Source organism: Aythya marila (genome assembly GCF_965140915.1).
Source record: "Aythya marila genome assembly, chromosome: 9".
In the NCBI taxonomy this organism is placed as follows: domain Eukaryota; kingdom Metazoa; phylum Chordata; class Aves; order Anseriformes; family Anatidae; genus Aythya; species Aythya marila.
The window spans coordinates 16,318,078-16,345,752 of record NC_139050.1 but is presented as its reverse complement, the minus strand read 5'-3'; the positions used below and the strand labels follow the sequence as shown (position 1 = coordinate 16,345,752).

Here is a 27,675-nt window from a genome sequence, read left to right as displayed (position 1 = left end):
AGCTCCTGTCCCCGGGCTCCCAGCCCCGCTTCTTGCACCCCCTGCGCCAAGCCCCCCGCCTCCTGCACCCCCGGGGCCACGCCGCCGCCTTCCTCCACCCCCGGGCTCAGCCCCCCGCCCTCCGCCACCCCCGGCTCCCGGATGGTGCAGGCGGCGCCCCCCGGCCCCGCACGCTGGGGGCTCGGCTCCGGTGCTCGCTTCCCGGTGCCGCAGCCCCGCCGCGGCTTCCTCCTCCGCCCCTTACCCCGCCGCGGTGCGCGCTCCCCGCAGCCGGGGCGCGCTCCCGGGGCGGCGCGCTCCCGCCCGGCCGCGCTCTTAAAGGAGCCGCGTCCCCGGCTTTTACGTAAGGGGAAAGGGGGGGGTTAGGGGGGTGAGGAGGGACGGACAGACGGACACGGGGTAGCATGGGGAGGAAGGAGAAACTCGGGCACCCCAAGCAGGGCCAGGGCTCCTGGAGGAGTCCTGGTGTCACTTTTTGGGGGACGCTGTGACAAGGGCATGAGGGAGAGGGGAAGACAGCGCCTAAAAGCCCAGGGGGGCTCGGTGAAAGTTGAAGCTCACCGGTGTCCGCAACAGCCCGACGGCTCGGCAAGAACTCACGAGAGGCGTTGAGTGTTGAAGCTTTACAACTTTATTCAAGCAGACAGCAGGTAGCCTACAAACAGGCGTTATACCCCACACCACGTCCGCCGCCAGGGCTGAGGAGGGGGTATCGGCACCCCAGGAGCCACGGCGGCTCCCCCCAGCCAGGCTTTAATCATCCTCTGCAGGTTACAAAGCACACGATTAAACATGCTATCAAAACGCACACAAATGCTGCGGTGAAGACTCGTAGGCAGCAGCTCGTAGCTGCCACGTGGAGAAGTGATACTAAAAAACCTTAAGAGAGAGCGCTACACACATGCAGGATACTTAAAGAAGAGGTAGGAGTTGCACAAGCCTGGACCTAAGGCTTCCAGAAAGACCGATGAAAACCCACCGTGTCCATTAAATTTTGGACTGCCAAAGCAGGCTGAGTTCTTCCTTTCAGTAGTACGCTGACCTAGCACGAGTTCACCAAGTCTTTGGAAGGAAGTTCACTAAATCACAGAGCACACGATCTACCTAGCCTAGCTTCCACTAACATTCAAACACCAGTCTCAGGACCGAGGGCAGGACGTCACTTCAGGACAGCACAGCTATGAGAAAGCTCAGCTTAGAGAGAAGGTAGAGTCTAGAGAAGTACATAACAGGCCGAGGTTTGTATTCGCGTCACCACAGGAGAGTGAAAGAAATGACTGCGGGAAGTTAATCCATGTTAGATACTAACCATCCAGCTTTGCAGATGACATTGCATGATAAGCATAAAACAATTATGGGAAACACTGTCCCCGATAATTACGTACACCCATAGTGCAACATATGGAGGTCACTGCCTCCGATATAACACTGTGGTAGGCAAAAACTACCTTGTTCTTTACACATTATGGAAGACACTGCCTCCGATAATGTCAGTTAGGTTTCATGATACATAAGGTACTGGAAGTTTGCAGGAAGCTGCCATTGAAAATTGGGACAATGCCTAATCCAAGGTACTTTGTGTGTGCTGCAGTGGGTGGAGCAAGAGCTACACAATGAGCCCTGCTCAGGGTGCCTCTGCCCCTCCGCCCTGGCCAGGAAGGAAGCTGTGCCCCCTTGTGGGGAGAAAAGCTGCCAGAAAGGGGGGAGAAGAGGGAGTCCTAAGCCCAGAGAGGCAGAGGCAACTCAGAGAAACCAAATTTGCAGCATTTGAGTTTCCACCCAGGTTTTCAGCATTTCAAGGATTGTTCTGAAGTGCAACCCGGAGGCTTGCTACCAGGTTTGCACCATCAGGTTTCTGCCAGAGGGGCATTTAAGCCACAGAAAATTTAACTGCTATTTAAAAAAAAATTAAAAAAATTATAAGATTAAAGTAGGTGGGGGGGCTTGTTTAGATTATGTTAAATGCAAAGTTCCAGTATCATGTTTGATTGTAATAGCAGATGCTGCTTTATTCAAAAACGACAGTATAACTGTCATAATTATGGAAGGCACTGCTTCCGATAATTATCTTCTATAAAAAAACCACACCATTTATAGTGAACACTGTCACTGATAAATAAATAAACAAATAAATATCTCAGTGCCAAACAAGAGCCACCCTGCAAAAATGGCATCAGCCAAACAGTGTTTGGCCAGCAAGAGACTCGATTTCGCAAGAGGCCCCAGCACAGCAAGGTCTGAAGTGCCAGTCCTGAGCCATTTCTCAATGCTGCAGCACTCGTGGGGGTGCCGAGTAAGGAGACCAGATGGGGCGTTATGCAGTCTTTGGGTTATCTTCCCTGGGTGCCGGGACCTGCCTTTGCAGAAGCAAGCCTCCAAGATTTTATTGGAGGGCTGCTGTTGAGAAAAGGCAGGCCGGGCACTTCAGAGCTTGCTGCTAATCCAGCACTTACAGGCTAGTATTAAGCTGCTGTAGTAAGCTGTTTTACTCTTGAACTATAGGTTGGTGTCTGCAGCTCCCTGGACAGAGAAAAAAAAATCCTTACTACAAGCTACAAGCAGTAGAGGAATCCGTTCCCTGTTCTGTCACCACATTTAGGAGGCCAAGAATAAAAAATAAACATATGATATGGTACCTCCCCACTCAAGGTACCGGTTCAGGATTCACATGAGCTGTTAGTTCTCAAGTATACCAGAGAGCAAACCCCACAAAGCAGCCGTACGCGACCGGGTTGGACTATGGTCAGATGGGAGCCTGGTCAGAAAAGATTTCATGGAAATTTTAGTACCTGCTTTTAAACTGCCTCCTGTGAATTTGTGAGGTGAGATTTAAATTTTTATCTTCAATTTTGGTCAAAAAGAGATCTGTTGCCAAAAAAAAAAACCTCTACAGAAAAATAATGCCGTGTTAGGGAGTGGGTTTCCTTAATCCTGTACCTTAACCAGGTGTTTGCTGTGTCTAGAATGTGTTGTCTGTATTCCAAATATCACCCTCTAACGCATTGGCAGCCCCTTTAATGGTCCAGGTCGCCAGGGCCAGCTGCTCTTTCAGCATGTCCAAATCCACCTCGCTCCTGCTGGTTTTCAGCAGCTGCAGATGGTCCAGCAGGCTCTGCAGGGTGTGGGAGCCTTTGCCGAAGAAGATGTGGCGAAGGGGAGCATCTTTCGGTGAGAGGTACGGGGAGAGGAAGTCATACTCCACCTGGAGCAGAGGTGCAAGCTTCAGGTTACACTCACCTCCCACGTTTTTCTTTCCTCATCTGTCCCACCCTGAGCCCCCAGCCTCCCACCTCCACCCAGCCCTTTCCTAGAGCAGCTCTGCACAGGCCAGATCCTCTCCTGATAGCAGCAGTTGGTCACATTAACACTACGTAAGAGACACAGATCTGCACAGCGTCCACAGCTTCCAAGTCCAAAGCCCACCCCAGGCAGCTCTCTCCCTTTGCAAAGGGAGGCGAACCAGCTGCAGGCACCCACCTTCATGATCCTGTCGTTCAGGGCTCTGCGGATGACCTTGTTTTCCTTGTCACTGTTTTCAATGTCTCTTCTCAGCGCATTTGCAGCTCGCTGGAAGTCGCCACGGGCAAGAAACAGCCAGTCTAAGTTCAGCCCCAGCTCCTGCGAGGGAGGAACTGTTAGCAAACCTGATTTTCTTCTTTTGCTGCTCTTACCAAGTGTGTGTTTTTTTTTGCCAGTTAACCAAGTAGCAGAGCAAGTTCCTGGCAGTCTTCTGAGGTCACCGAGCACAGTGACGTCTCTCCCCACCCACTTTTTCTCGTACTGTTTCAGCAGAGGTGCAGATGAGATGCAAAGCTGCACTGTGAATGATATTTCAGACTAGAAACAATCACAGCCACATCCATTTCCTCAAGAACTCACTAAAGCCACTATAGCTAAACCTGTCTGCAACAGCTCCTATGTCAGTACTGCTCCCTAAGGAACATTAATTCAGATCACAACTTGTGACACTCAAGTCAAGAAGACAGATGTCCCCCCAGCTGCATGCAGTAATCACAGAGCCTTGCTAACACACGACTCCGGAACAGTCTACAGGGATTCAGTGCACTCAGATCCTTTCTTACCTTCACATCCTGATCGTAGACCAGAAACTTTTCCTGGAACGCTAACAGTTCCTCACTGTATCTCCCAAAGTCTAGGAAGAGCTCATGGTCATGGGTTAGCCTGAGAGCTATTTGTCCAGCTACTTCCGCAGCAGCACGCAGATGAGTGTACAGACTGTTAATCGCCTTCAGGTTCTCCACAGTGTCCTGAGTAGTGCCCAGGAAGGGATAGTCCTCATCTTTCTACAAGAGAGAAGGTGTAAAAGTTAGACAGCAATGCTTCTCCAGCTAGGAGCTCTCAGCACGTCCCATCAACTTGTGCTTCTACATAGTGAGATTTGAGTAGCAAAACTTCAGAACATGAGGGAGGGGAACGAAATGCCCTCCTCTAGTCCCTCACAGCCTCTGTTGATCAGCCGCATGCCTTGTGAGTTTGTTAGGCCCAAAACACACAGACCCATTCTGCCAGAGCTCCCTGCAGAGCTCCTGCAAACCATCACCCACTTCAGTACATGCTGACAGCACTTTCCAACCTTTCTGAGCACAACAGCCTAAGATTTTTGTGAAGCCTGACACTTGCAAAATCCAAGCACTCAGGAACCAAGGAAGCTGTTAGCAGAAAGGGTCCCAGCTGCACTCCTGCAGCAGGAGTAGTGCAGGCTGCCAGGCTGCTGCCATTTTGCCAGCACCGAGCTACAACAGCAGATCTGGACAGTCTGTCTGCTCTGGCCAGCAGTACAGCGTCCCCAGAGCACTCTGCCTGCTGAACAGCAGGCTGCAGTACATTCTCTAATTGAAGTACTGGAAGCTTGGCATCTCTAATGCTTTTTATTTCTGCGTCATTGACATCTGAGCCTCTAGAAGAGCAATGCCCCCCTCCCCCAACAGAACACAAGCACCCCAGACGCTCAAACAGAAGCTAAAGGCCAACCACATCCCAGGAGCAGCCTTCATGAGTACTGCCACAGCCCCCAGGTCCAGTGGCTGCTCCTCCTCTCTTAGAGAGGCTCCTGCATGGACACCGAGCTCAGTGCACCTTGCACTTCGCCATCCTGGAGAGCAGCTATCCCTACAGCACCTTCCACAGCACCAACACTAGGCAGGCAGGCGGGCAGTACTTACGTTGTAGAAACCAAAGGACACCACTGGGATTCCAGAGTACGCCAGAAAAGGGAACGCTGCATTATCTAGGCCAAAAGGAACGCTGCAAGAGAGAGGTATTGAATAGTTACTGACTGGTTTAGACAGCCCAGCTGAAAAGCTACAGGGCTAGAGGGCTCGAGGTGAAGCTCTGAGCCAACCGGGCTACTCTGTCTAGACAAGACAGGTTTTGGCAAGGAGTCCAAGCCAAGTGCCAAGGGCTGCTGGTCCGCTTCCGGCCACCGCTCCTTGTACAAGGCGGTTCTTGCCCTGCAAAAAAAGGTGTCTGAACTGCCTACGGGCAGCTTGGGGCAGCACTCAGCACGGCTCGTGCTCTGTGTTCACGCCTGCCTGACCCCACTGCAGCAGGGAAAGCCTGCCCCGGACAGTGGCATGAGGTTCCAGCACAAAGAGCAGAAGCTGTTTAGTTTGTGCCTTTATGGAGATTTGCTTTTCTCAACAGGACTGGAATACTTACATTGATTTTACCCAGCTGGAGCCAACTCTGTCATAGAGGCTTCTCGAGCTTGTTGCTGGATCCTTTACCTGCAGGGAGATGACAGTCACTGCACTTGTTCTGACCTCTGTTTCAGCTTCCAGGCTGCTGGGCGTGCCCCAGAGCTCACACCGCTATGCAGACACCAGTCAGGTGTGCTCTCTCCTGACCTTTCTTTACACGAACACACTCCATACAGGACAGGCACTCATTTCCCACCAAACCATGGCATTTATTAATTTTGCATTCTGTTTAAGTGAACTGCAATTCCCAGAGCCCAGCTGACTTCAGACAGGGCCCTCCAGAGTATTTCAGCCCCTCCTCTTAAGTGCAGCTTCTCTTTAAGAGGTGCCAGCTCTGCTGAGGAAAGGGACCCAGTGGAAAGTGGCTTAAGCTATTGTTTAACTCTGATCCACCTGAGACCCTTCAACTCACCCCCTTCATAGTTCTCTCCAGTAGTGCATACAGCAAGGGGCTAGCAGAAATCTTGACGTCATTTGTGCCTGCAAGAGAAAAAGGGTGTTTAACACACTGATTGCACAATTAATTGCTAGAGCAGCTCAGACCTGCAACCGAGCAACAAGGCCTTCTGGGCCAAGTGATCTACGGCTTGTTGCCAAAAGGTTTTCAAAAGGCACAGGGCAGAAACTGCTGCAGCCTGAACCAGAAGACAGTTCTGCTAGGTCCCTGCAATCTCCTGGTTTCAGTGACAGTGGGCCAACGATGAATTGAGTCATTCTGGCCTTCAGCCAAACACCCAACAGCACCTCTAGCGCAGTCAGGGAAGTGTCTCCATTTCTGGAGGCTTACGGTTATCTGTCAAACTACCCTCATTCCATCTGGTTTCAAGAAAGAAAAATTAAGAGTGGCAAGTTACCCAGGACTGCAGCATCCAGGTTGATGTAAGTGAAAGCTTTGGCATGCAGCGTGGCCGAGTACCCCTAGAACAAAACAAGCATTTTAAGATAAGCAATGGCAGTATAATACCAGGGAGTTTATTCCACAGGGAAACGTGGAATGAGAAATGACAACTGAGCAGTCATCACACAACAGTCTGAAGAACCAGTACCTCCAGCCATTCAGTAGCACCCACAGTGCCGTAGTCTCCCGCACTCCAGCTGGCAAAGATGATGCTTCGCCTCGGTTTGTAGCCTTCTGCAAAGAGACAGACTGAGATCTCCGCCCTTCCCCTGAGATGTGGATTAGCACTCCAGACCTGGGCTGATGAAGTCACCTGCTGCTCAGGTAGAGCTGAAGCATTCTGCCTGCCGCAAACATGTGCACTAGTGGCAGCAAGGACACTGCACCCTTTCCAGCCCTCCTTGACCTTCTCCATGCTGCACAGTAAAGCCAGGTTCTCTGCATTTTACTCCCTTTCTTTATCTGCCTGAGCCCAGAATTAACCCTGGGGACAAGAGCACTCGCACTAAGTGCCACCGTGCAGCCCCCGCCCCTCCAGCTGGTCAGCTGCTTCGATGTTTTTCACCTCCAGGCCTGGCTGTCCAATAGGCAGCTCACGTTTGAGGTTTGCAGTGCATGCTATACAAGGATGTTCTTGCATTCAAGCCATATCAGATACAAGCAGGCAGTCCCTTGGAAGCAAGTGCTGGCTGCAGACAAGCTGTCTGTGTTGGACAAGTAGCAGCTTCTCAGAAAGCTTTGTCAGACTTCCCACACGTTCTGGAAGGATTATTTTGTAACTGGGCTCTCCAGTGTTACACACAGAGCTAAACCTGTATCAACCCCTCAACCCCATGCTTTTGTATACAGATATTTACCATTTTTCACTATGTCCGAGATGGCACGGGCAAGTTCCAACAATATGGCAGTTCCAACGCCAGCCTTGGCTGCTCCTGGGCCCCAGGAGTCTCTCTGGGCTCCGATCACCACGTACCGATCTACAAAGGAGACATCAAGATCTGAGCTGCGAGCTTCAGATCGCAAACACTGTCTACCAAAGAGGCAGCTTTGAGCTTTTGTGCCAGGAACCAAGTGGAGTCTAACTCCTGTATGAAGCACACTGCTTTCATTTAGCCTTTCCCTGGCACTGCAGCTCAGCTTCTCTCTTAATCCTCAGAGACCGGTCTTGGTGCTACTGAGGTTGTCTCTGTCTGGGAGCAGCTGCCATGTGTTACAGAGATCACAGAAGATGAAATGTTCCCCTAGAGGCTGAGCCACAGGGCAGTTGCTGTTACCTGGTTCTTCAAATCCTGTGATAGCACCAAAGATGTTCAGAATCTTCCTGTCCACCATGATATTGTTCACATCCAGTTTCACCGTCAGCTGCTTGTCGCTCCTCACTGTCATCTTACAGACCAGAAGTCCACCTCTCCACTGGGGAAGGCATGACTCTCCATCCATTTTGCTGAGGGGGAAGGGAAAAAAAGATCCTTTGAGCTCATTATCCAGCTCTGTCCTCATTTAACTATCCTAAAAAGTAATAATAAACAAAACACCATCAAGCCTGCAACTGCAGGTGCAGCCCTGTTCAGAGCTTACTCAGGAACAAGCCTGCAGCCCTGTGAAGCCCTGCTCATTAAGTGCGGAAAGGGAGAATGCAGAGGCCAAGAAGAACTCAACACTAGATTAAGACCTGCCTTTAAGCAAGGAGACATGGACAAGCAACATTTCCACAGCCAGTTTCATTAAGTGTTCCCTGCGATACACAGCACAGACCAGCAGAGAGCTCCCTGGGCTCGCAGCACCTCATCATCATTCTCACCTCTGCAGCAGAGCCACCAAGAGCAGAGCATGCAAGCCAGAGAAGCCCGTTACCTGAACAGCCTGCTCGCTGCGTGGCTAGAGATGGTCTGAACAACAATGTGGGGTAGTCCTGAAGATTCAATGGGAGGAAACTGGGTGTGGTTGAAAGAAGGAAAGCCTGGGGTGTAAGGGTCTCCAGTTCCAAGGTGGGCCTGTGGAAAGTAAGAAGCCTTCATGTCTCAGGAGACCAGTTTCCACCTACACAAGGGCATGAAGCACTGCTGGCATGGAAGTCTGCAGAAGGACTGCTACAGTTTGCAGCCGACAGAGCAAAAGCATCATGAGAACAGCAGACAGGAGAGCCAACTGCATACTCACATGCCCAAACGGGACAAGGTCGTCTGTGTTCTTGTACGGATCCAGGTACATCAGCACACCAACTGCTCCTTTCTCCTTGGCGTTCACAACCTGAGGTGCACAGCAAGCAAGGGGAGTTAAGGCAAGTACATCAAGTAACAGTGTGAGGGGCTGAGCTCCTCACTGCCTAGCTCCACAACAGGCTTTAAGAGCCACCTGACGGAGATATGCACACAAGGATGATGAAAGCTAACAGCCTTACTCCAGGCATAATGTCTCTAATGCCCTTCTGAACAGTTCAAGTGTCCATGATGCACACTGGCAGAGCCAGAGCGGCACCCAGCAGCGATACCCCAGCCTCTCCACCAGCACCCCTCTGAGGAGCAGTTCTGGGACAGACCTAAAACGGGCTTGTGTGCAGGACTTGGATCTTTTAGGCTGCCTGGCTGTTCCACATCGCTTGCTATGAAGGGAATGTTAAACGACACGTGGCAACTGACTGGGAAGGCAGTGCCAGCACTTTCACTCAGACCATGTCTGCAAGAGCTCAGTGGAGACATGGCAGCTGAGCTTTAAAGGTGCCTGGTTGCAGCAGCAGAGGTGCCCTGGGGGTGAGGCTGCTCTGCTTCTAGCAGCCCCGCTGCTGCACCCAGCCATAGCGGCCAGCTCTGCACACAGCAGTTCCCAAACTGCCTCTGCCTCCTAAATGCTTGGCTATCCCAACCAGATTGCCAGCGGCTAAGAACAGCAGCCCCACGAGTGGTAACCAGCTCCATTCAACCTCGGTGTCCAGACCTGCACGTGGAAGCTCGGAGCAAACAAACAAGACCAGGCCTGCAGGACAAGCCTACCTATGAATTCTTGAGACGTGAACTGAGGTAAAGTGGTGTGACTACAAACCAAAAAAAACCCAAAAAAACATAGCTTCCCGCTGCCACGTTTTGCCAGACTTTGGGCCACAGGCTGCTTACCTTCTCAGCAAGGGTTATTTTTCCAGCTCTGACAATGACTATGGTTCCATTCAGTTCAATCGCTGACTTCTCTAGCTTCTGAAAATCTTCTTTCTGTCCATAGTTTGCATAGACTGGTTTGCCCTAGGACAGAAACAGTGGTTATAAACACAGCAGTCCTGTGCTAGGAAGGCACCTGAAGCACCCTGCCCAGTTACAGGCCTGGAACACATCAGCCTGCCACTAGCAGCAGGGACTTCAATTTCAGCTATGTAAACTCTGATCACATGCAACACACGTATTGGAGCAGTTCTGTCAAAAGTTCCTGGCTGGATCCCAGCAGAGAAGTTTAAACAGTAACTTCTGTCTCTTGACAAGGTAAGAAAACTGTGTGGGCCCACTCTTTTCCCTCCCTCTCCCCACTGGCTCTTTAATTGGGAAGGCCTTTAAGCAGCACATGTCTTGACACACATGTATTTCACACATCGCCACCTGACAGGCACACAAAAACCCCAGGATTTTCTTGGAGTCACTTACAGTAACTGAGCCGGTCTCACTGTATGCCACATATGCATCAGGAGTCTCCAGTTCCTCTTCTTTACCATCTTCCAAAACAGACACTTTGTTCCTGGTGCTGTTAAGTGTCAGGAGGCAGCGTTACATTCTTTCCTACGTTAAGTGCATACTTAGCCATCTCACATATTTCAGCCTAATAACTCCTGTAATTCTGATCAAGTCCATGCAAAGCCTGAAACCGGCCGACTCATCCCAGTGCTTTCACAAAACAATCTCTGGGATTGTTCAGACATTAATGAAGTAAATTCAACTCCCCTAGCATGAACAGGCAGGAAGACCTGGGGATGTGAGCTGTCAGCCAGCTCAGTGGCAGCTGACACCCTTCTGAGCTGTTGGGAGCCACCGCCAGGTCTGCAGCACCTGCCTGGGTAACAAGACGGTCACCCTGCTATCAGTCTTGGGCACAGGGAGTCTACTTTTCAGCTGAGTCTTTACTCTGTGCGTTTTCCCTCCATTTCTTACACATGCTTTAAGAGCCAGCTGTCCCAGCTAAAATTTAGAGGACTGCTATTTGGCCCTTTGGATTTAGGAAGCCTAAAGAAAGTAGCAGCTACAGCTTGGCTAGATAAGATCTTCTTCAGAGAGAGGTAACTGGCACACAATCTCAACAGCAATTAAAGTGTTTACTCAGGACTGTGGAGATCCGTGCTATGAGGGAGAGACCTACATTTTTTCATTAACATACCTGCCTTTGACCTGCAGCTTTATGTAGTGCTTATCCTTCCACACTTGATTCAAAAAGAAGCTCTTGAACAGGTCATGAATGTAGATGCCCATGTTCTCATCTTCACTCTGGCCAGCTTCAAAGGAGTACTTGTTTGCTCTTTGCCTGTAGATAAAGGATGTATGGCTTAGGCTACAGCACCAGGCTGCACTACAGTCCCCCAGCCTACAAACCCAGGTTGGATGAGCCATTTAAATCCACCTTTAACCACATGCCCCCCTATATCACCATGTCCTTGTTCTCCAAACAAGCCTGAGTTCTGCTCACAGGCTTTGCCTCTCCCATAGCTGTAAGCTAAGCTTTCTGGAGCTGTTACCTCAAGTTCTCCTCAAGACGCCTTTCTGACAGCTTAGCCGACAACAGCTTCTTAAGATCAGGCCAGTAGAGGATAGGTGGTCCTGGAACGTCCTCTTCCTCAGTTTCATCACCATCCGCTAAGTAAGATGCAGTAGGAGTCACCTCACACTTGCCACCTCCCTCTAGACACTTGGCAGCCAGCTGCATTCGTCCCCGGTAACTCAAGTAGCCGATCAGAAACCCTATAGAGAGAAAACACGTCAGAAAGATGACCACACCAGCACGCTCACAGCAGCCTGACAGTTAAGATGCAGCACTGTTCTCACTCCATTTTTAACGAGCTGGAATACCTAGGGACAGACAGCAGTATGCAGCCTGACATTTTGCCTGAGCTGGCACATTCTAAGGCACACTGTAGATCTGACCTTGTGCTTGGCAGAGTCCCTCCAGACAGGGAGGAGAAGGATTGCTCTAGGTGGCAGTACTAAAACCTTGGAAAGACCAGCATCAGGCCTTACTGATGTGTTTGCCCACATTTCTAGAGAAGTGTGGGGAGTTGATGAGGGGAAAAACCAGTGACTGGTTTGCCCTTTGGCTAAGTCACAGTCCCGCTATCAAGCCTGACACAAGTCTGAGCATTTGTAAGAGTTAGTGACAAGAGGCTGCAGCCTGGATCCAGGCTCTTTAATTCTATCCTGAAACAACATGAATTCTAATGTTAGTGGATAGCCTCAGGTAACTGCATGAAGCAGAGCCTGGTACTTAGTTTGTTTTCCACCCTTTCTTACCAATCAAAAGGAGGAGAAAAGCCGCAATGAGTAGGAAGCACAGGTTCTTGCCATTCCTCCATGGCTGAGCCACATGGGCATGCAGGTGCTCAGGCCTCCCAGCCTCTCCTCCTTCCTCATCGTCGGCAGACAGCTTCATCTCCACATGGCTGTTGTCTCCGTCCGTTTGCCGGGCAATGCTGAAGCGCGTGTACGACATCGGCTCGCCACTAAACTGTGTCGAAAGACAGCCACGTGATGGTAGAGTTTGCTATGCCAGCCTACAGCCCCTGCAGCCAGTTGCACTTGTGCTAAGTACAGCGTGTTCATCTGAAACTGCTCCAGCACAGCCAAGTGTCGGCTGTCAATACGCCAGGCTGGCTGCTCACACACACAGCCAGACCTACTCAGGGTCTCCAGAGCCTCGCAGCTGTTTGCCCTGCACAAGCTCAAGCTACGCTATTCAGATTCTAGCTTGGACTCTTCCAGATACAAGGCAGGCAACGGTACTGACATTTCCCATGGAGCCCCATGGCAATGGCTGATAGAAGCAGAATCTCCTGGTCTTCATCAGGAATGCACTGAGCTGAACACGTGCAACTTGCACAGAAGGCAACTTTGATCAGAACAGACGAAAGGGAAGGCAACCCCTCCACAGCTGTGCCTTTGAGCCACATTCACTTTGACGCAAGTAGTCTCAGCCAATATCTACATAATCTCATATTAAGCTGCCCCAGGCTACTCTTAAATTACACTATTGATAACTATTATAGAGCAGCTAGGCTGAAAAGGGATGATCCATGGGAACCCCATAACCTTAGCTGAGAGGAAGGAAGGCAGGGATGCGCCTCTCATGTCCAGCTGCAATGGAAACCATTTGAGAGCTCTTTTTCAGCACCCAGGCATCGTGGCTGACTTAACTCTGAGCAGAACCACACAGCTCCCATTGGAGCCACCGAGCCTGCTTGTAGCCATGCTTGTGCTCGGGTACTTGCTGGGGAGAGGCAGGAGGCTGGCTAAGAGCCAGAGGAACAGTTCTGGGAGCAGCGGTCCTGTGGCCTCCCTGCTATGCTGAAGAAGCAGGTGGCAGCCTGTACCCAAGCTGCTGCAATCTCTGCCCACGTTACCTGAAATGAAGTGCCTGGCAGCTGTTGTAACTGAGGGGAAACACCGCAGCAACACCTCCCCGGTACTCATTTCAGAAGCACATGTCACAAAGGTTGTGGTTGAGCTCCCCTTCCCCACCCCCCAGGGGGAACATAATAGAACATGTGTTGATTGTCCCGTGCTGGTTGTCCCAACGGGCACTTAATCAGCTTCCTCATCAGTACTTCCTCCTGGAACATTGTTCAAAGCTCTCTCCCCTCCACTTATCGCTTTTCCAGCTTCTTGAGAGACCCGAGACACTGTAGCAGTTAAAGATAACCCTACCAGACCAAACAGCTTAAACCACTTCCTTATCATAGCCAGCTAGCTACAGCAACGTGCACAGCAGCACCTAGCAGCACGTTGGACTTGCCAGCCTCTGATACCAACAACAACTTCGCTGAATTGCACTTCCACGGTATTACCAGTTTGTCACTGAGAGATAAATGGCACGGGGGTGGCAGTGTCTTACCAAGTTCGAAATGGCTGCTCTCGCATGGTCCATCGCCTTCTGGAGGAGTACCCAGCAACTTGACCGAAGCCCTGGAAGTTCAGAGCACAACAAATCAACTCAGGCTGTTCCCCTGCAATTATAAAAGATGCCCAAGATCAGCCACAGCCACTAGCAAAATGCTTGCCCATGAATTTTATATAAGTCCTTCACCATGTTGGTTATGCTAGATCAAGCTTGCCCCTTAACCTTGAACGCAACCTGAAGTTCACATCTCCACTCTGCAGATGAACAAGAAAATACCCTTTTTGTTGAACCCCAGTGGTGAGAAGGGTATAACTGAGGAGTAGTCTCGCACAGCTAAGTTCAGCCGAGGGTCTTACGAATTGTAGGACCACCTCCACTTGGGAAGGGCTCACAATAGGTGGATACTGAGCAGTGACAAGGGACAGCACGTGGAGACTTTATGGCTCCATGACAGCACGGAGACAAACATCCGACTGGTAGCCAGAGGTGGCACAACACCATCCACCAAAAGCAGCCCCAATTCCTACCCTACAGGAACACTTCCATCTGGAAGGTCCCTTCCAGGTGACTATTTCTTTATAATTTCATAAAGACAACCTCCGCACTGGCTTTTCTCCCAGAATGACTAAGAGCAACCACCCAAAAGCACTGCAGTTACTTTTACAGCCTGCATTTCTCCGGAGGGTATAACTTCTGATTTGAATCAGTTTAGGACTTCTTCCTTCAGGAGGATGTTTCAAGGAGCTCTGTAAGCCAGTGACCAGCCAGCTGGGCTTGGGAGCACGTGGCTGGAGCACACCCTCTGGCTGAGAAATGGCTCTGAGCCGGTGCACATGGGCAGAGCGCTCAAGCTGATGGTGCACGCTGATCGCCACCTGTACACTGCACAGCTCTGCACCACGAGCAGAGACCAAAGGTTAACCGTGGCCTCACCTTCCTCTCAGAACAGGGCTGTGTGGAGGAGACGAGCCCCGGCGGCCTCACCAGGCCACGTTTTGAGGCCCAGGCCGTAGCTGGCAGGCAGGGAAGCCAACATAGAGGGGGGAAACAGGCAGGGGGCAGCTGCAGGGGCTCATGAGGGACAAGCTGGCGGCACCCACGGCCCTGCAGGCCCCACGTGAGGAGCGATGCTCAGCACAGCGCTGCGGCAGCACCCTCAACCCACCCAGCACCCGCATCCACCCCCCCCCCCACGCACCTTGACAGCAAATAAAACGAAAAAAAAAATAATAATCAAAAAAAAAAAAAAAAAAAAAAGAGCCGAGGAGCCACCGCCTCTCACCAGGCACGGTATCACAGGCAGGGCCGCCCGGCTGCCGGCCGCCCGATAAGCGGCGGGGCCGATAGGCCGCCCTCCCGGGGCACGTCTCTCCCCCCTTCAGGGGGGCCCCCTTCGCATGCTCGACTCGTCACGGCAGCGCTGCCCCTCCTCAAGGTCAGGCAGCCATGGCAGCACCGCACCGCACCGCACCGCACCGCCCCTCCTCGCCTCACCTCACCTCACCTCACCTCACCTCAGGGCCCTTCCCGCCTCAGGGGGGGCTCTTCCCGCCTCGGCGCGGCGCGCGCCCTTCCCGCCCTTCCAACGGCCGCCGCGCGAGCCCCCCGCTGCCGCCGCTGCGCTCGTGCCGCTCCTCGCGCACGCACTGCCGGGCTCTGCCCCCACCGCCCGGCTCATCCCTGCGCCCCGCCCCCCCCAGCACGCCGCTCAGCCAATCAGCGCCCCGAGCGCAGGCGCAGGCGGGAACCTCACCCCCTCCCTCTGAGGGGCGCGCGTGAGGTGATGGCGCTGCCCCCTCCCCGCCTTCGCCTCACCTCAGCGCTGCCTCGGTGTGTGAGGGGGCAGAGGGGGCTCCGTGTGAGACCCCAGACCCCCGTGCCCGTTGATGGAGCCCGTGTGTGTGTCAGAGCCCCCCCCTGGTTCCCTCTCTTGTTTCCAGGGAGCCGTGAGGAGAAGTGAAGTGTGGCTCCTTGCCCTCTGCTTCGCCTGGGAAAGGCTGAGGGGAGTAAATGTTATTATACATGCGGTGTTTCAAGCAGCACATAAAGCACCGGTGCTGGTGATGAGTCACTTTCCGTAAATTGCCCTGTCCCGGTGCTGAGGCAGTTCTCTAGCACTCCGTACAATGCCGGGCTAACCACGTCTGTGGGCGGTGTTGGCAGCAGCTCCTGGGTGGTGGAGAACAGCGGCACAGTCACTGGGCACGCTAACACAGCCTTCAGGGAAAGGACAGCCCTGCATCCCTGCATCCCTGCAGGGCACCTCAGCACCCCAAAACACCAAAATTTCTATGCTATGAGTGCCTCTGGAGCCACTTGTCCCCTCTGTCCATGCTCCAGAGCAGGGGCTGAGTTCGTCCCGTCCCCCACAGGAGGGCCAGAAGTGCCCCCAGGTCTCGCTGTGCACACACTGTGGTGCCCTGTGCGTAATTCCTCTTGCTCGTTAAAGAAATAGGTGGGTAGGGCAGGATTATTGCCTCAAATCCTCCCCCGGGAAAGAACGACGGGAGCAGAAAGTTGGTAGTTTGGCAGGACACATGACCGCAAAGAGGATTACGCTTGGTGAAAAGCAATACATTCCTGTGCTGGTATGGGGGGGGGGGGGGATTAAGCAAGGCCTGGACTCGATGCGGCCATCTGGAGACAAACCTCAGGGAAACGGCAGCCCCGGGGTGCTGCGGGGTCCTCGGGGGAAGGCAAGGGGTGTAATAAAGGTGCAGAAAGGGTTTCGAGCCGTCCTGGAGGGTGGATCCTCTGGTTGCTTTTAAATACGAGTCTGGGTGCAGGGAAATATATAACCAGGGGAACGCAGCCCAAGCCCTGCCCAAGGTTTTATGTTCCTCCTGAACAAAGGGATAAAATCTTCTGCTGTGAAGGCTGTTGACGGAGCTGGAGGTGCCATTGCCATGCAATTAAAGACTCAAGTGCTCATCAAATCACCTTCAGGGCAGTATGAGGCACCCATTGCGGAGAGGACAAAACCTATTAAATGGCAGCAGTGCCCTAAGGCCCAGAGAAGAGTCTTTCCTTTAATTTCACTCCAGGCAGGTTTTTACCTACGTGCAACCCATGCAAACTGCTGCAGGCCTCCAGAACTGTTCATTTTTGTAAAACCAGGATCCTGCAAAGCTTGGAGACAGAGATGCTGAAAAGCAGCCACTGATTTATGTCTCTCCGTGGGCTCCGTCGGCTGCCAGCTCCATGCCGGAGGAGGCACGTTGCGCTGTGCCGTGCCAGCCCCAACCTGCCTTGGCACAGAGCGGCTGCAGGTGTTTTCTGTTCCCTCTCACATCTCTGGCCACATGCTCAGCAGTTCCCCATTTTTACGCCTGCCCGGAAGAGGGGAGGGAGCTGATATTAGAAAAACAGCTATCTTTGCAACTTAGCTAGTGCTGGCAGTGAAATACCTAAAAATGTTGCCTGCTTCAGATGCAGCACGGTACCTGAGAGCAGCTTAACCCTGGCCCAGCTCCCACCAGGGCGTTCCTCCTCCTGGCAGCTTGGCCCTGGTGTTTTTAGGAGATGTTTATCTGAACTCCGAGGGGCTCGTGCGTCCCCTGACTTAGACTCAAATGACTTCCCAGTCCCTTGTGCAATGCCCCGCAATGTGACCGTGTCCCTGCTGCTGGACAAATGCCCGAACATGCGACCAAAATGTGGGGGTGAAAACATGGTTTCACTTCAGCTTTACGGCACGGCTGATGGTTGCGTGACCAGCTGCGCTGCTCACATTTTGGCAGTGGCAGTTAGAGAGCAGAGGGAAAACAAAAGCCCCAGAGATAACCAGGTTGGGAAGGATGCCCTGTGCTCTGCGAGCTGCTTATCAAAAACAAGACTGGGAGGTGACTCGAGTAGTTTTATATCGAGAAATACTGGGAGCACTGTGGCTTTTTAATCTGGACGGGTGGAAAAGCCAGGGACAAAGTGCAGGAGCTCGGTGCCAAACCAGGGGTGCTGCAGCCGAGCGCAGGGCTGAGGCCAAAAGCCAGCGGGGAGATGGTGGACTCTGAGACCAGCAAGGCTTCAACACGCCCTGCCCGCGGGCTGCTTCCCCGGCAGTGCCAGCTCCTGCCTTTCTGGCAGCGGATCGGAGCAGAGCCTTGTCTGTGCTCCCCGCTCAGCTCTCAGCCTGCACCGGGCTGCAATCAGCTATGGTCCCAAGGGAGTTGCTAAATCCAGGTTTTTGCAATTTTGGGAATGCTGCCCTCATCCTGCCCTGCCAGAAAAACCCTGCCCTGCCTGCTCGTGTCTCCTTCCCAGCTGCGAGTGTGATATCCCCAAACTTGGCAAGGAATGTCTCCATCCTCTAGGAGGTGGCCTTGTGGTTTTGCCATTTCCTTCTGACTTTCCTAAATGCTCTGCCTAAAAGAGGGAGTCCGGCAGCAGCGCTATCTGGGAGAGGATCTGCAGCCCACCTCCCTGCAGCAGAGGCCAGGAAAAGGCTCTGGAGGGGGTGGAGACGTGGCAGGTAGCGCTGAGAGCCGGCCGCGGCCCCGTCCTCCCTTTGAAACAAATTCGTCTTCGCATCCTTCCCAGGGAAACACCTGGCCCCGGCCCGGCTCATTGTCCTCAGCTGGCCCCACAGAGAGCCGAGCAGCTGAGGACCCTCACGGAGCTCCAGACCCCTCCAAGACACCTCCATCTGCCCAGGAGACACCCAAACCCTCCCGAGATTGCCCGAGGAAGGAAGCCGGGCTGGCGGTGCTCGCCACCGCTGTGCCGCTTGCCAGAGGCCGGCGTCGGTTCAACCTTTTGGCAGCTTCCCGAGGGGACAGCAACGGCGCGAGGACAAATCCCCGGTGTGCACGGGGCCGATAGGGCCCCCACCAACAGGCAGCGCTGCGGTGGGCAGCAGGGGAGGTGCTGTGGTTGACCCAGAGCCCCCAGATCCCGCTATCTGGGCGGCTGCACCACCGCACACCGCTGCTCGCCACGGCCCCGATAGCAGCTCTGCCCCCAGAGCGAGCCCGGCTGCGCTTATCTGCTGGCCGGGGCCGGTGTCCGACAGAGCTCAGGCACCCGCAGGGGGGCTACGGGGCTGGGGGCCCCCCCGACAAGTGCACAAACAAGCTCAGGATGCGAGCACAATGGCCAGGGACGGGGCTTTGAAAAGCAGGGGGACGCAGCGCGGCCGTCCCGGGGCGCATCAAAGGCCCCGTCTCCAGTTTGCGGCTCCCCAGCAGCCCCCGTGTTTGATCGCCGCCGGCCTGGCCCCAGCTGGCCGGGGGGCTGGGGCGGTGGGAAGCGGAAAGGGAAAAGGCAGCAGTGGGGAGAGGGCAGGCACGGGGCCGGGATGCAGCCCCCAGGGTCCTGGGCTCCACGTCACGGGTTTCTCATGAGCTCCCTCGGTCCCTCTTTGTTCTGGCTCTCCCTGATCCGTATCTCGAGCGCAGCACACTGCCCCTCTCTTCCCCACTTCCCCGCATCTCCGGGCAGGCATCTCGGTCCTTTTCCAAAGTGCTTTGTGTGCCGTTTCACTCTGCAATTGCCACAGCCGGGAGCATTGCTTTTATTTATTTATTTTTATTTTTATTTTATTTTATTTTTTCCCTTGCAGATTTGGTGGGCTGAGTCCTAGAAAGCCCCGGAGCTGCTCGGCACCTGCCGCCCCCTGCACCATCACCCCGACACCCCAGCCTGCTTATTGCATCCCGCTACACCAGCTGAGCCTCTCTCCCAGCAGCAGTCCTGCGAAAGTCTCTCCGTGTTTATTCCCAAAAGGGCCTGGGAAGGGGCTGGAAAGCCCCAAAATTTCCCCTCTGATTTTCTCTGCAGTGTGTGCGCTCGCTGCACTGCGGGGACGGCACAGCCACCCTGCCCGGCACAGCCCCGCCGAGATAAGGGAGCGCTTGGCTCCGGGGATTAGCCCTGCCTGCTGCTCTGCTCTTTTATTTATGCATTTATTCCTTTATTTATGCATTTATTCCTTTATTTATGCATTTATTGGCGAAAGGGGAGCCTGAAGGGGGGGGAAAAACAACAACGGAGGGGGAAACTGCACCCTGCTGTGCACTGCCGGCTGGCGCGGCGGAGGGAAATTGTCCCCAGGGGGACAATGTTCGAAAGCAGAGAGGGGGGATTTTTAATTGGGGTGGGATTAGCAGGGAGAGGGGGAGCTTTCTGCCTTCCTGCTAATTGCCCCTTATCTGCGGTGGAGAAACCTGCTGCTGGCTGCCTGCCTGGCTGCGCTGGGGCCCAGGCGAGCCGCGGGGCGGGTTGGTAGGTTTGTTTGTGGGGTTATTTGCGGGTTTATTTGTGGGTTTATTTGTGGGGTTAGTTGCAGCCTGGCTGGTCGAACGTGGTGCCTCCGACCAGGGCGCTGGCTCGAGCTGCACGCAGGAGCCTGCCGCGCCGTTTTCCCCGGGGCACGCAAAGCCGGTCGGCACCTCAAGGGCAAATCTTTGGCTGGAGAAGGGGCGCACGCTGCTGGAAAACCTGAGATAAGCAGCCCCGCTGCCCGGCCAAATCGCTGACCTTCCAGGGTGTGCTGTTCTGCCCTGCAACAGCCCTGGGCGCCTGCCCAGCGCACGTTCTGCCAGGGACGGGGGTGCTGAAGGAAAATGTCTGCAGCCAGCACGGCCTCGCCTGTCCTGCAGGCCTCCCTCGGGGTGCACACCCGGCAGGGCAGGACCCCGCGCGGTGGGCAAAGCTGACTTTACCCTACAGGGAAAAAATATCTCAGCTTGTGTTTTTGTTTCTGTGCGGCCTGAAAGCTGAAGCAACTAAAAAAAACACTCCAAAACCAGAAAAAAAAAACAAAAAACAACCTCCCCGCTCCTTCCCCCAGCGATGAGCAGTCTGGTGTTCTGCCCTCCTCCGTTTTAGTCATCCTTGTCCCATAAAGAGCTGCCCACGGGGACCGTGTCCAGCACCGGCCTCTCCCTCAGCACAGCCCGGGGGCTGCTGAGCCCGTTGTGGGCGCGGGCACCCCCAGGCTCCTTGCCCTGCCTCCCCCGCAGCCGGCCGGGCGCAGTTGTGTCTTTTATCAGCCGGGTGCCTTGTGAAAGCGCCCTGCTTTGCTCCTGCACGTCCCAGCTGCTCCGAGCAGCTGCTTCATTCATTACCCAGCTCAGCCAAATTGCCGAGCACCGATGCTGCGCGGCCAGCACCGCTCACGGAGGAGCAGGGTCCCGCTCCCTGCTTGGATGCGGTGCTCCGAGCCCCTCCCGGGTGGGCACCCACCCCTGGCGCAGGGCGGCAGCACCCAGGACGAGCGGTGCCGGGCGTCCTGCTGCACCCCCCAGGAGGGGCAGGGATGCGCTCACACCCACACAGCCCTACGAGTACGGGCGCATACACACCTACGTGCCTGCGCCCACGCAGTTCCGGGTGCCCCCACCCTCCCCGCCCCGTCTCCTGGGCGCAGGGTGCTGCTGGCCCCGCTTCGCCTGCAGGCACGAGGCGAGGGTTTAGGGGGCAGCCAGGAAATTCCTGGCGCGGTGTCCCCTCAGGACAGACGGGGCAGGATGGGCAGGAGCAGAGCTCCTCTTCCCTAAAGACGCCGCGCGTGTGTGTGTGTGCTGGCTCCCTGGGAGAATAGTTTGGGGTTTGAGGTGTGCCTTTCCCCAAGCCTCAGCGTTTTCACCTGCAAGCTCCTCGCGAGAGGCAGACGGGTAGGAAAATAAACTCCGGACCAAAGAAAACGCCCGGAGCCCACGCACAGTGTGCTTTCACCCCGTCACGCTCGGAGTGCAAACATCAGCAGTGACGTGCAGTGTTTTAGGTGGCCGCAGGAGAAGAAAGCCCCTCTGTTTTCAGACAAGGTGCCTTTTCACGCCGCAGGAACCCGCTGCGGTTGAGCCGGCGCTGCAGCAGATGCTGGGCGCAGGGAGGAAGCAGCGCCCGAGCGTGTTGACGGCGGCGCTTCCTCAGGATCCCCCGGCCGGGCTGGGGACCGACGCCGTCTGTTCGTCCCCTTTGAAGGTGACAAAGCCCCCGCCCGCCCCGGTGAGCCCTGCCGATCGGCTGCATCCGCTCCGGCCGAGCGTGGCACCGTTGGACGTGGCTCTGCTGGGAGAAAGAGCAAAGAAAAAAGCAGCCCAGAGCTGCTCAGCAGAAGATGGAGCCGGGGAGGTTATGGGGTGCCCCATGGGCGCCTGCTCGGGGCCACTTCTAGGGCTGGGGAACCACGGGGCAGGAGCAGCCCACCTCCTGCCGCACAGCCCTGGGGCTCCTATCTCCTGGGCACTGCTGCTCCCTCCCTGCCGGCCGCCTCCTTCCAGGGGTGATCTGTGGGGCGCACCCCGCGCTTATCTGCGGGCCAGCCGCGGGCAGGGCTCCCCTGCGGCACTATCAGCGGGGCGGCTGCGGCCTCGGGGCCATGGGGACACAGCCCCATCCCTCCTGTGCTGGGGCCAGCCCCGGGGGCACGGCCACGGCCCCGCTCTGCCCATGGCACGGCGATGCTCCTGGGGACAGGGCTCTGTCCTGGTGTCCCCCCGCAGCCTGGCAGCCAGCGTGCCAACGCCAGGAGCTCTGGGTTGCGTTGCAGCAGGGCACGCGATGGCAAACTGGAGCCTCACCTCGCCTCGCTGCCAGCAGGATCCAGCCCCCCGGCCTCTCGCCGTCGAGTTTCCTCTTGGCGATGCTCGTGGGGTGCGGGGGAGGCCAGGCGGGGCAGGCGCCCTGGGAAAGGCTTTCCTGTCCCTTTCTCAAGTCCGGCCACCGCCACGCTTTATTTGTTTCTCTTGAGCCGTGTCCACCCTCCTGCTTCCAGCGTCTCCGTGGGGTGCTGCCGGCACGCTGGAGGAGCTGAAGGGGGTCAGCAGCTCCCCCTAAAACCCTAGTACGGGGGTGCCGGGGCTGTGTGGCCGACACAACGACAGCACAGGGCAGGAGAGCTCGGGGTGAAGATGTTTATTGCCCGTTTGTGCAGCCGGAGCTCAGCCTGAAGGAGCCGTGCGTGTCCCTCGGTGTGCGGGACGGTGCGGGGAGCCGGTGCGGGTGCAGCGGGACATCGTCACTGCATGGTGTCCCTGCCATCCGCCACACCCCGAGGCGCTGGGGGGGAGAGGAGAGCAGGGAGACAAGAGCGTTTTGGCCTCCTGACAGCTCCCAGCAGGGCTCTGTGAGGGACATCAGCCGGGACAAGCAGCCAAAGCCACCAGGAAGGTGGCACGCAGCCCCCGGGGGCGAGCACAGCTGCTGGCCCCCCGCGGGCTCCCCAGGAGCTGGGCCAGCAGCTCCAGCCTCAGCCCCGGGCAGTTGGAGATGGGCGGAAAACCATCCCCAAAGCCCATGCAAATATTTGCATTTCCAGAGCTTTTCCAAGTATTGGGGAACGCTGACCAAGCAGCCGTGTGGGCGATGCAGACATGCCGAGAGGGGTCCGATCGGCTTTTTTTTGGGCAGGGTTTCAAAGGTCAAGCGCTTCTGTTTAAAGAAAGAAAAAGCTAACCAAGCAGAGAGGGTTTGCCAGCACAGCATGCCCCCTCCAGCAGCTCCTCGGAGCACAGCACCCACCACGATGCCTGTGGCACCGGGTTCCCTGAGCCTTAAATTGCCAGGGCCCAGCGGGGCGAATGGCTCTGCTGGGTGCTCCGTTTTCCTTCCCCACCTAAGGGATTTTTTGGCAGGAAAGGGGAATCCCGCTGCAGTCCTCAGGGGAGCTGGTCAGCCCTACAGCACCCTGGGGCTGTGAGGAGCGCCCTGGCTGGGTTTGAGGCGATGGGGCTGGCCCAAAACCTCACCTGGTCCTGTGCCAGGAGGCGGGTGCTCACCTGCCTTTGGCTCCTGCCCGTCCTGCCTGCCCTTGCCTGCAGCAGCAGCCTGTGGGGACACGGGGGGGGTGTGACGGAGCCTGGTGGAGCACCCTGTGGCCGTACCTGGCACCGCGTGCTGCACTCAGGGGACGCAGAGGGCCCAGGACACGAGCAGATTTGGGCAGGGAGCAGCGAGGAGGGTCACGGCGACGCTGCAGAGCCAGGCAGGGACCAGGAGCCAGCCCCACTGCCGACCCCGGGGCTACGTGCGCCAAGGGGAGCAGGCTCCAGCATGTGCCAGCCCGGGCGGCACCGCGGGGCGTGCAGCACGTGTGTGTGCACGTCAGGGCAGGGCTCGGCCTCTCCAGGCCAAGGGATACGTGCGGCTCTTCCCCAGGGCGATGGGCTCAGGGGGCTGAGCACCGGTTTGGGGACAAAGGGCAGCGGGATGGTCGTGGTGCAGCGCGCTGCGACCCTCAGGGTGCAGGGTTTGGGCAGCGGGGCTGTGGTGCGCGGCACCCCGGGCACCCCGTGTCCCTCACCTTGACGTAGCCGTCGCAGTGAGAGCAGTAGATGATGTGCTGCCGGCGGGGACGCTGGCACCTGCACCAGGGCTGCCGAATCGCTGTGCCACAGAGCTCCAGGACGTCCTCCCAGCTCCCTGGTGCGGGCGACACGATGGGGACACCGCTCCCCCCAACCCCCTGCTCTTGTATCCCGCACCCATCCGGGCGCCTCACCTGGCTGGGGGAGCTCCAGGCAGGCGACGCTGAGCAGGATGAGGAAGGTGGCAGCCAGGATGGAGATGAGGAAGATGCTGCTGGAGATGGGGAGCAGCAGCAGGACGCGCAGAGCCGGCCAGCTGCACCTGCGGCAGGAGCGAGGGGAGGTCGGGGCCGAGCAGGCAGCGGGGTGCCCAAGCCCAGGGGGAGGTGGGCACGGGGAAAATGCAGCTCGGGGATGGCAGAGCTGATGCCCAGCTCCAACATCTGCAGGATGCCAATGTGGAAGGGCGGCTCTGTCACCCCGTGTGGGCAGGATGGGGCTTGGCACACTGCCGTGGGGGGACTTACGGGCCCAGGAGCAGCAAGCAGAGGCACAGGAGGATGGAGAAGTGAAGGGGGGTGACGGGCTCCATGCTGGGCTGGGCAGCTGCCTGGCCGTGGCCCCGCTGGGTGGTTGGCATCCCCTTCTCCTGGCCGCAGCCCAACGCCCCCACTCCGCTCCCACAGCAACCCCCGGAACCCCGGCCCCACGGCAACTGCAGCGGGGTGCTGGGGACACTTTTGGGGTGCAGACGGCACCCTGGCTCCTGCAGGACCCCCCTGCCTGAGTGCAGAAGGGCTGGAAGATGTCTGAAATCCCAACACAAACCAGAGCCTGTCTGCCTCGGGGTGCTGGGGGGGTCACCAGGACCTCACCCCCGTGCTGGTGCTAACTGTGGGTGCTGAGCCGTGGTGCTGAGCAGGGCTGGCCCTGCCCTCTAGCGTCACGGGAGCTGCTCCCAGCGGGGCCCAGCCCCGTGCTGCCACGAGCAGGGCAGGTGCCACCACCGGGAAGGACAGACGGAAGGTGGCAGGCGTGGTGGCACCACCTCCCCCCCAGCCACCGCCGCAGAGGGGGCAGGAGGACACACGGGGACCCCGGCACCACGGGGACCCCCACCCAAACCCATCCGTGGGGTGCCCCAAGGGGCGGGCAGGCGGTGTCACGGCACCACAGGGCCCCGCACCCTGGGTTTTGGGGACACGCAGGCGCGATGGCACGCGGACGGCCGCTCCTCCGGGTCGATAACCGGGCGGCCGAGGGGGTTGTGGGGCCGCCAATGAGTGCCTGGAGCTGGTTAAACTTGAACGAGGCGCCCAGGCCTCCCCGAGGTCCCTGCCCTGGGGACTCTGACCCTGTGTAGGATCGGGGAGGGGACGCGGAGGCAGCCGAGCAGCTGCTTGGGACGGAGCCGGGGAGCAGCGGGGCAGGATGGAGCCCACCATGGAGCTGGCAAATGACCCCAGGTGGGTTGGGGGATCCTCCCTGTGCTGCTGGGATGCTTCACAGCCGCTTTTGGGAGCAAGATTTTGGGTTAAAGGAAGGGAGGGAGGCGGGGGTACCCCATGGGGCTGGGTGTCCCCGTGTCCCCAGCAGCGCTGCCCTTCTCCGCAGGTTCCCCCGCTCGCTGGTGGAGATGCTGATCGTGAACTTCAGCGTGCCGCCAGCCTGCTTCTCCCTGCCGCCCACCTCCCGGCAGCTCCTGCAGGGTAAGGGGGGAGCGGGCGGTGTGGGGGGAGCCTCCTCCTGTCCCCCCGGGGAATGGGACGGGGATGAGGGACGGCGGGGGAAAGCAGGGGGCGGCCCCAAGGAAGGAGGGAGGCAACGGGGTGCTGCTGGGGGCTCAGCTCCCACCCCACAGCCCTGCCCAAGGGGGGGTGCTGATGCAGTGCCAAAAGGGAGATGGGACGGGACGTGACCAAACCCCTTTCTCGTCCCTCCCCGGCAGAGCTGGACATGGTCCAACTCTCCATCATGGGCCTGGCCACCGTCCTGACGCTGGTGTCGGTCGGCATCTACGTGGAAGAGGCCCTCTACCTCACCCACAAGATCCGCTGCCCCATCAAGATGAAGACCCTCCGCTGGAGCAGCTCGGCCCCCACGGTGAGCTGGGGATGGGGGCGGTGGGGTAGGGGGCACCTGAAGGGTCTGAGCACCCCCCCTGGGGGGATGGGGAGAGGCTGCGTGCCATGCCCACGTCTCCCCCCAGGTCGTGGCCGTGTTCAGCTGCTTCGGGCTGTGGATCCCGCGCTCCATGATGGTGGTGGAGATGGCCACCACGATGTGAGTAGCGCCTGCCCCAGGGGCGGAGGGGCTGGGGAGCCCACGGGAGCCGAGCACATTCTCTCCTCATCCTCTTCTTCCTCGCCAGGTACTTCTCCATCTGCTTCTACCTCCTGATGCTGGTCATGGTGGAGGGCTTTGGGGGCAAGGAGGCGGTGCTCAGCACCCTGAAGGACGTGCCCATGGTGCTCAACACCGGGCCCTGCTGCTGCTGCTGCCCCTGCCTGCCCCGAATCACCATGAGCAGGTGAGGGAGGGCTGGGGCAGAGGAGAACACCCCGGGCACGGAAACCTCGGGGTGCCACCGACCTCTCTCTCCGTGCCAGGAGCAAGCTGCGGTTGCTGATGCTGGGGACTTTCCAGTACGCCTTCTTGAGGACGGCCGCCGTGTTTCTGGGGCTGGTGCTGTCTGCTGACGGGAACTACAACCCCGCTGATGTGAGTGCTGCAGCGTGGGGCCGGGCAGGGTGACGGGTGGTGGCTCTGGCAGCCCAGACGCATTTCCTGCCTTCCCCCCCCAGATCTCGGCGGAGAGCGTGGCGCTCTGGATCAACACCGTCGTCGGTGCCTCCACCCTCTTCGGGCTGTGGGCTCTGGGCATCCTGTTCCGGCAGGCCCGGGTGCATCTGGCGGAGCAGAACATCCAGGCCAAGTTCACCTGCTTCCAGGTAAGCCCGAGCACAAGGAGCAATTCGCAGCGCGGGCTGGAGGTGTGTAGGGACAGGACGTGGTGGTGGCCGAGATCCAGGTCCAGCTGCGGGTGGGGACGGTGTCCTCCCCCCGGGGGTGTTGTGCTTGCAGGTTCTCCTCATCCTGACAGCGCTGCAGCCTGCCATCTTCAGCATCCTGGCCAACAACGGCAACATCGCCTGCTCGCCGCCCTTCTCCTCCAAGGCCAGGTCGCAGCGTAAGTCGGGAGACGTGGCAGCGGATGGCTCGCTCCTGGCCGAGCACCTCCAGCACACATCGGGGTACGGACACAGTCGATGAAGGCATCTTTGACCAACCTGTCTCCGTTTATCACTTCCAGAGATGAACATGCAGCTGCTAATCCCGCAAACCTTCATCCTGGCGGTGGTGGCGCGGATGTATTACCGCAAGCAGGATGACAAGCCGGGCTACCAGCCCTCCAACATCACCCCCACCAGCAGCAACGCCAAGGTGTGAGCAGGGGGAGAGCACAGGAGGGTGCGAGGGGCAGAGCACGGGGTGCTGCCCGCCCTGCACAGCCACCTCCTCCTCCTCCTGCGGCCCTGGGAAGCTGCTGGGGGCACAGGCAGCAGAAGGGGGAAAGGGCAGGCCAGCGGAGGGGTGACAGGGTCCGAAACCTGAAGGCCATGAGCCAGAGGGAGCTGTGAAGCAGCTGTCCAGCCCCGGGGGGGCTCTTATCTTTTTTTTCCACTTAATAAATGTAACTCTGTACGTGGGTCTCGTGTTGGTTGCTGGGCTC

At 57.0% G+C, this 27,675-nt stretch overlaps 3 protein-coding genes across 9 annotated transcripts; 1 reads left to right on the top strand and 2 right to left on the bottom strand.

Annotated features, from left to right (window-relative positions):
- Window positions 1-615: 615 nt before the first annotated feature.
- TFRC (transferrin receptor) lies at window positions 616-15,347 on the bottom strand. 7 transcript variants are annotated; one of them, XM_082767464.1, is made up of 19 exons: window positions 15,210-15,347; window positions 13,690-13,760; window positions 12,093-12,306; window positions 11,324-11,546; window positions 10,969-11,112; window positions 10,245-10,341; window positions 9,729-9,851; window positions 8,779-8,868; window positions 8,473-8,612; window positions 7,893-8,062; window positions 7,476-7,595; window positions 6,767-6,852; window positions 6,575-6,638; window positions 6,133-6,200; window positions 5,680-5,747; window positions 5,184-5,265; window positions 4,083-4,304; window positions 3,478-3,618; window positions 616-3,202 (listed from the first exon to the last, which is right to left on the bottom strand). In XM_082767464.1, the coding sequence occupies exons 2-19, from the start codon at window positions 13,720-13,722 to the stop codon at window positions 2,960-2,962; spliced, it is 2,328 nt and encodes a 775-aa protein (XP_082623590.1). In that variant the 5' UTR covers window positions 13,723-13,760; window positions 15,210-15,347; the 3' UTR covers window positions 616-2,959. The 7 variants fall into 7 exon arrangements, with proteins under 7 accessions (XP_082623590.1, XP_082623591.1, XP_082623588.1 ...); XM_082767465.1 differs by having other exon boundaries at window positions 15,200-15,327; XM_082767462.1 differs by having other exon boundaries at window positions 13,690-13,801; window positions 15,200-15,318.
- Window positions 15,348-22,575: 7,228 nt separating this feature from the next.
- On the bottom strand, window positions 22,576-24,547 carry LOC309881107 (uncharacterized protein). Its single transcript, XM_082766698.1, has 5 exons — window positions 24,470-24,547; window positions 24,137-24,264; window positions 23,939-24,057; window positions 23,415-23,463; window positions 22,576-22,695 (listed from the first exon to the last, which is right to left on the bottom strand). Exons 1-5 carry the CDS (start codon window positions 24,532-24,534, stop codon window positions 22,655-22,657), a joined length of 402 nt encoding a protein of 133 aa, XP_082622824.1. The 5' UTR covers window positions 24,535-24,547; the 3' UTR covers window positions 22,576-22,654.
- A 595-nt stretch (window positions 24,548-25,142) lies between these two features.
- On the top strand, window positions 25,143-27,644 carry SLC51A (solute carrier family 51 member A). Its single transcript, XM_082767711.1, has 9 exons — window positions 25,143-25,408; window positions 25,557-25,651; window positions 25,891-26,045; window positions 26,152-26,225; window positions 26,314-26,472; window positions 26,552-26,663; window positions 26,747-26,893; window positions 27,027-27,132; window positions 27,256-27,644. The coding sequence occupies exons 1-9, from the start codon at window positions 25,374-25,376 to the stop codon at window positions 27,390-27,392; spliced, it is 1,020 nt and encodes a 339-aa protein (XP_082623837.1). The 5' UTR covers window positions 25,143-25,373; the 3' UTR covers window positions 27,393-27,644.
- The last annotated feature ends 31 nt before the right edge of the window (window positions 27,645-27,675 follow it).

Bases quoted from the DNA above. Each gene is read 5' to 3' on its own strand.
- SLC51A (XM_082767711.1), top strand. From the start codon at position 25,374: ATGGAGCCCACCATGGAGCTGGCAAATGACCCCAG. The intron at 26,046-26,151 runs GTGAGCTGGGGA...GTCTCCCCCCAG, and splicing joins GGAGCAGCTCGGCCCCCACG to GTCGTGGCCGTGTTCAGCTG. The intron at 26,664-26,746 runs GTGAGTGCTGCA...TTCCCCCCCCAG, and splicing joins GGAACTACAACCCCGCTGAT to ATCTCGGCGGAGAGCGTGGC.
- TFRC (XM_082767464.1), bottom strand. From the start codon at position 13,722: ATGGACCATGCGAGAGCAGCCATTTCGAACTTG. The intron at 8,613-8,778 runs GTGAGTATGCAG...TACTTTCCACAG, and splicing joins ACCTTGTCCCGTTTGGGCAT to GCCCACCTTGGAACTGGAGA. The intron at 4,305-5,183 runs GTAAGTACTGCC...TCTCTCTTGTAG, and splicing joins TGTCCTTTGGTTTCTACAAC to AAAGATGAGGACTATCCCTT.
- LOC309881107 (XM_082766698.1), bottom strand. From the start codon at position 24,534: ATGGAGCCCGTCACCCCCCTTCACTTCTCCATCCTCCTGTGCCTCTGC. The intron at 24,058-24,136 runs GTGAGGCGCCCG...CGCCCGCACCAG, and splicing joins CCTGGAGCTCCCCCAGCCAG to GGAGCTGGGAGGACGTCCTG. The intron at 23,464-23,938 runs GTGAGGGACACG...GTGTCCCCACAG, and splicing joins ACTGCGACGGCTACGTCAAG to GCTGCTGCTGCAGGCAAGGG.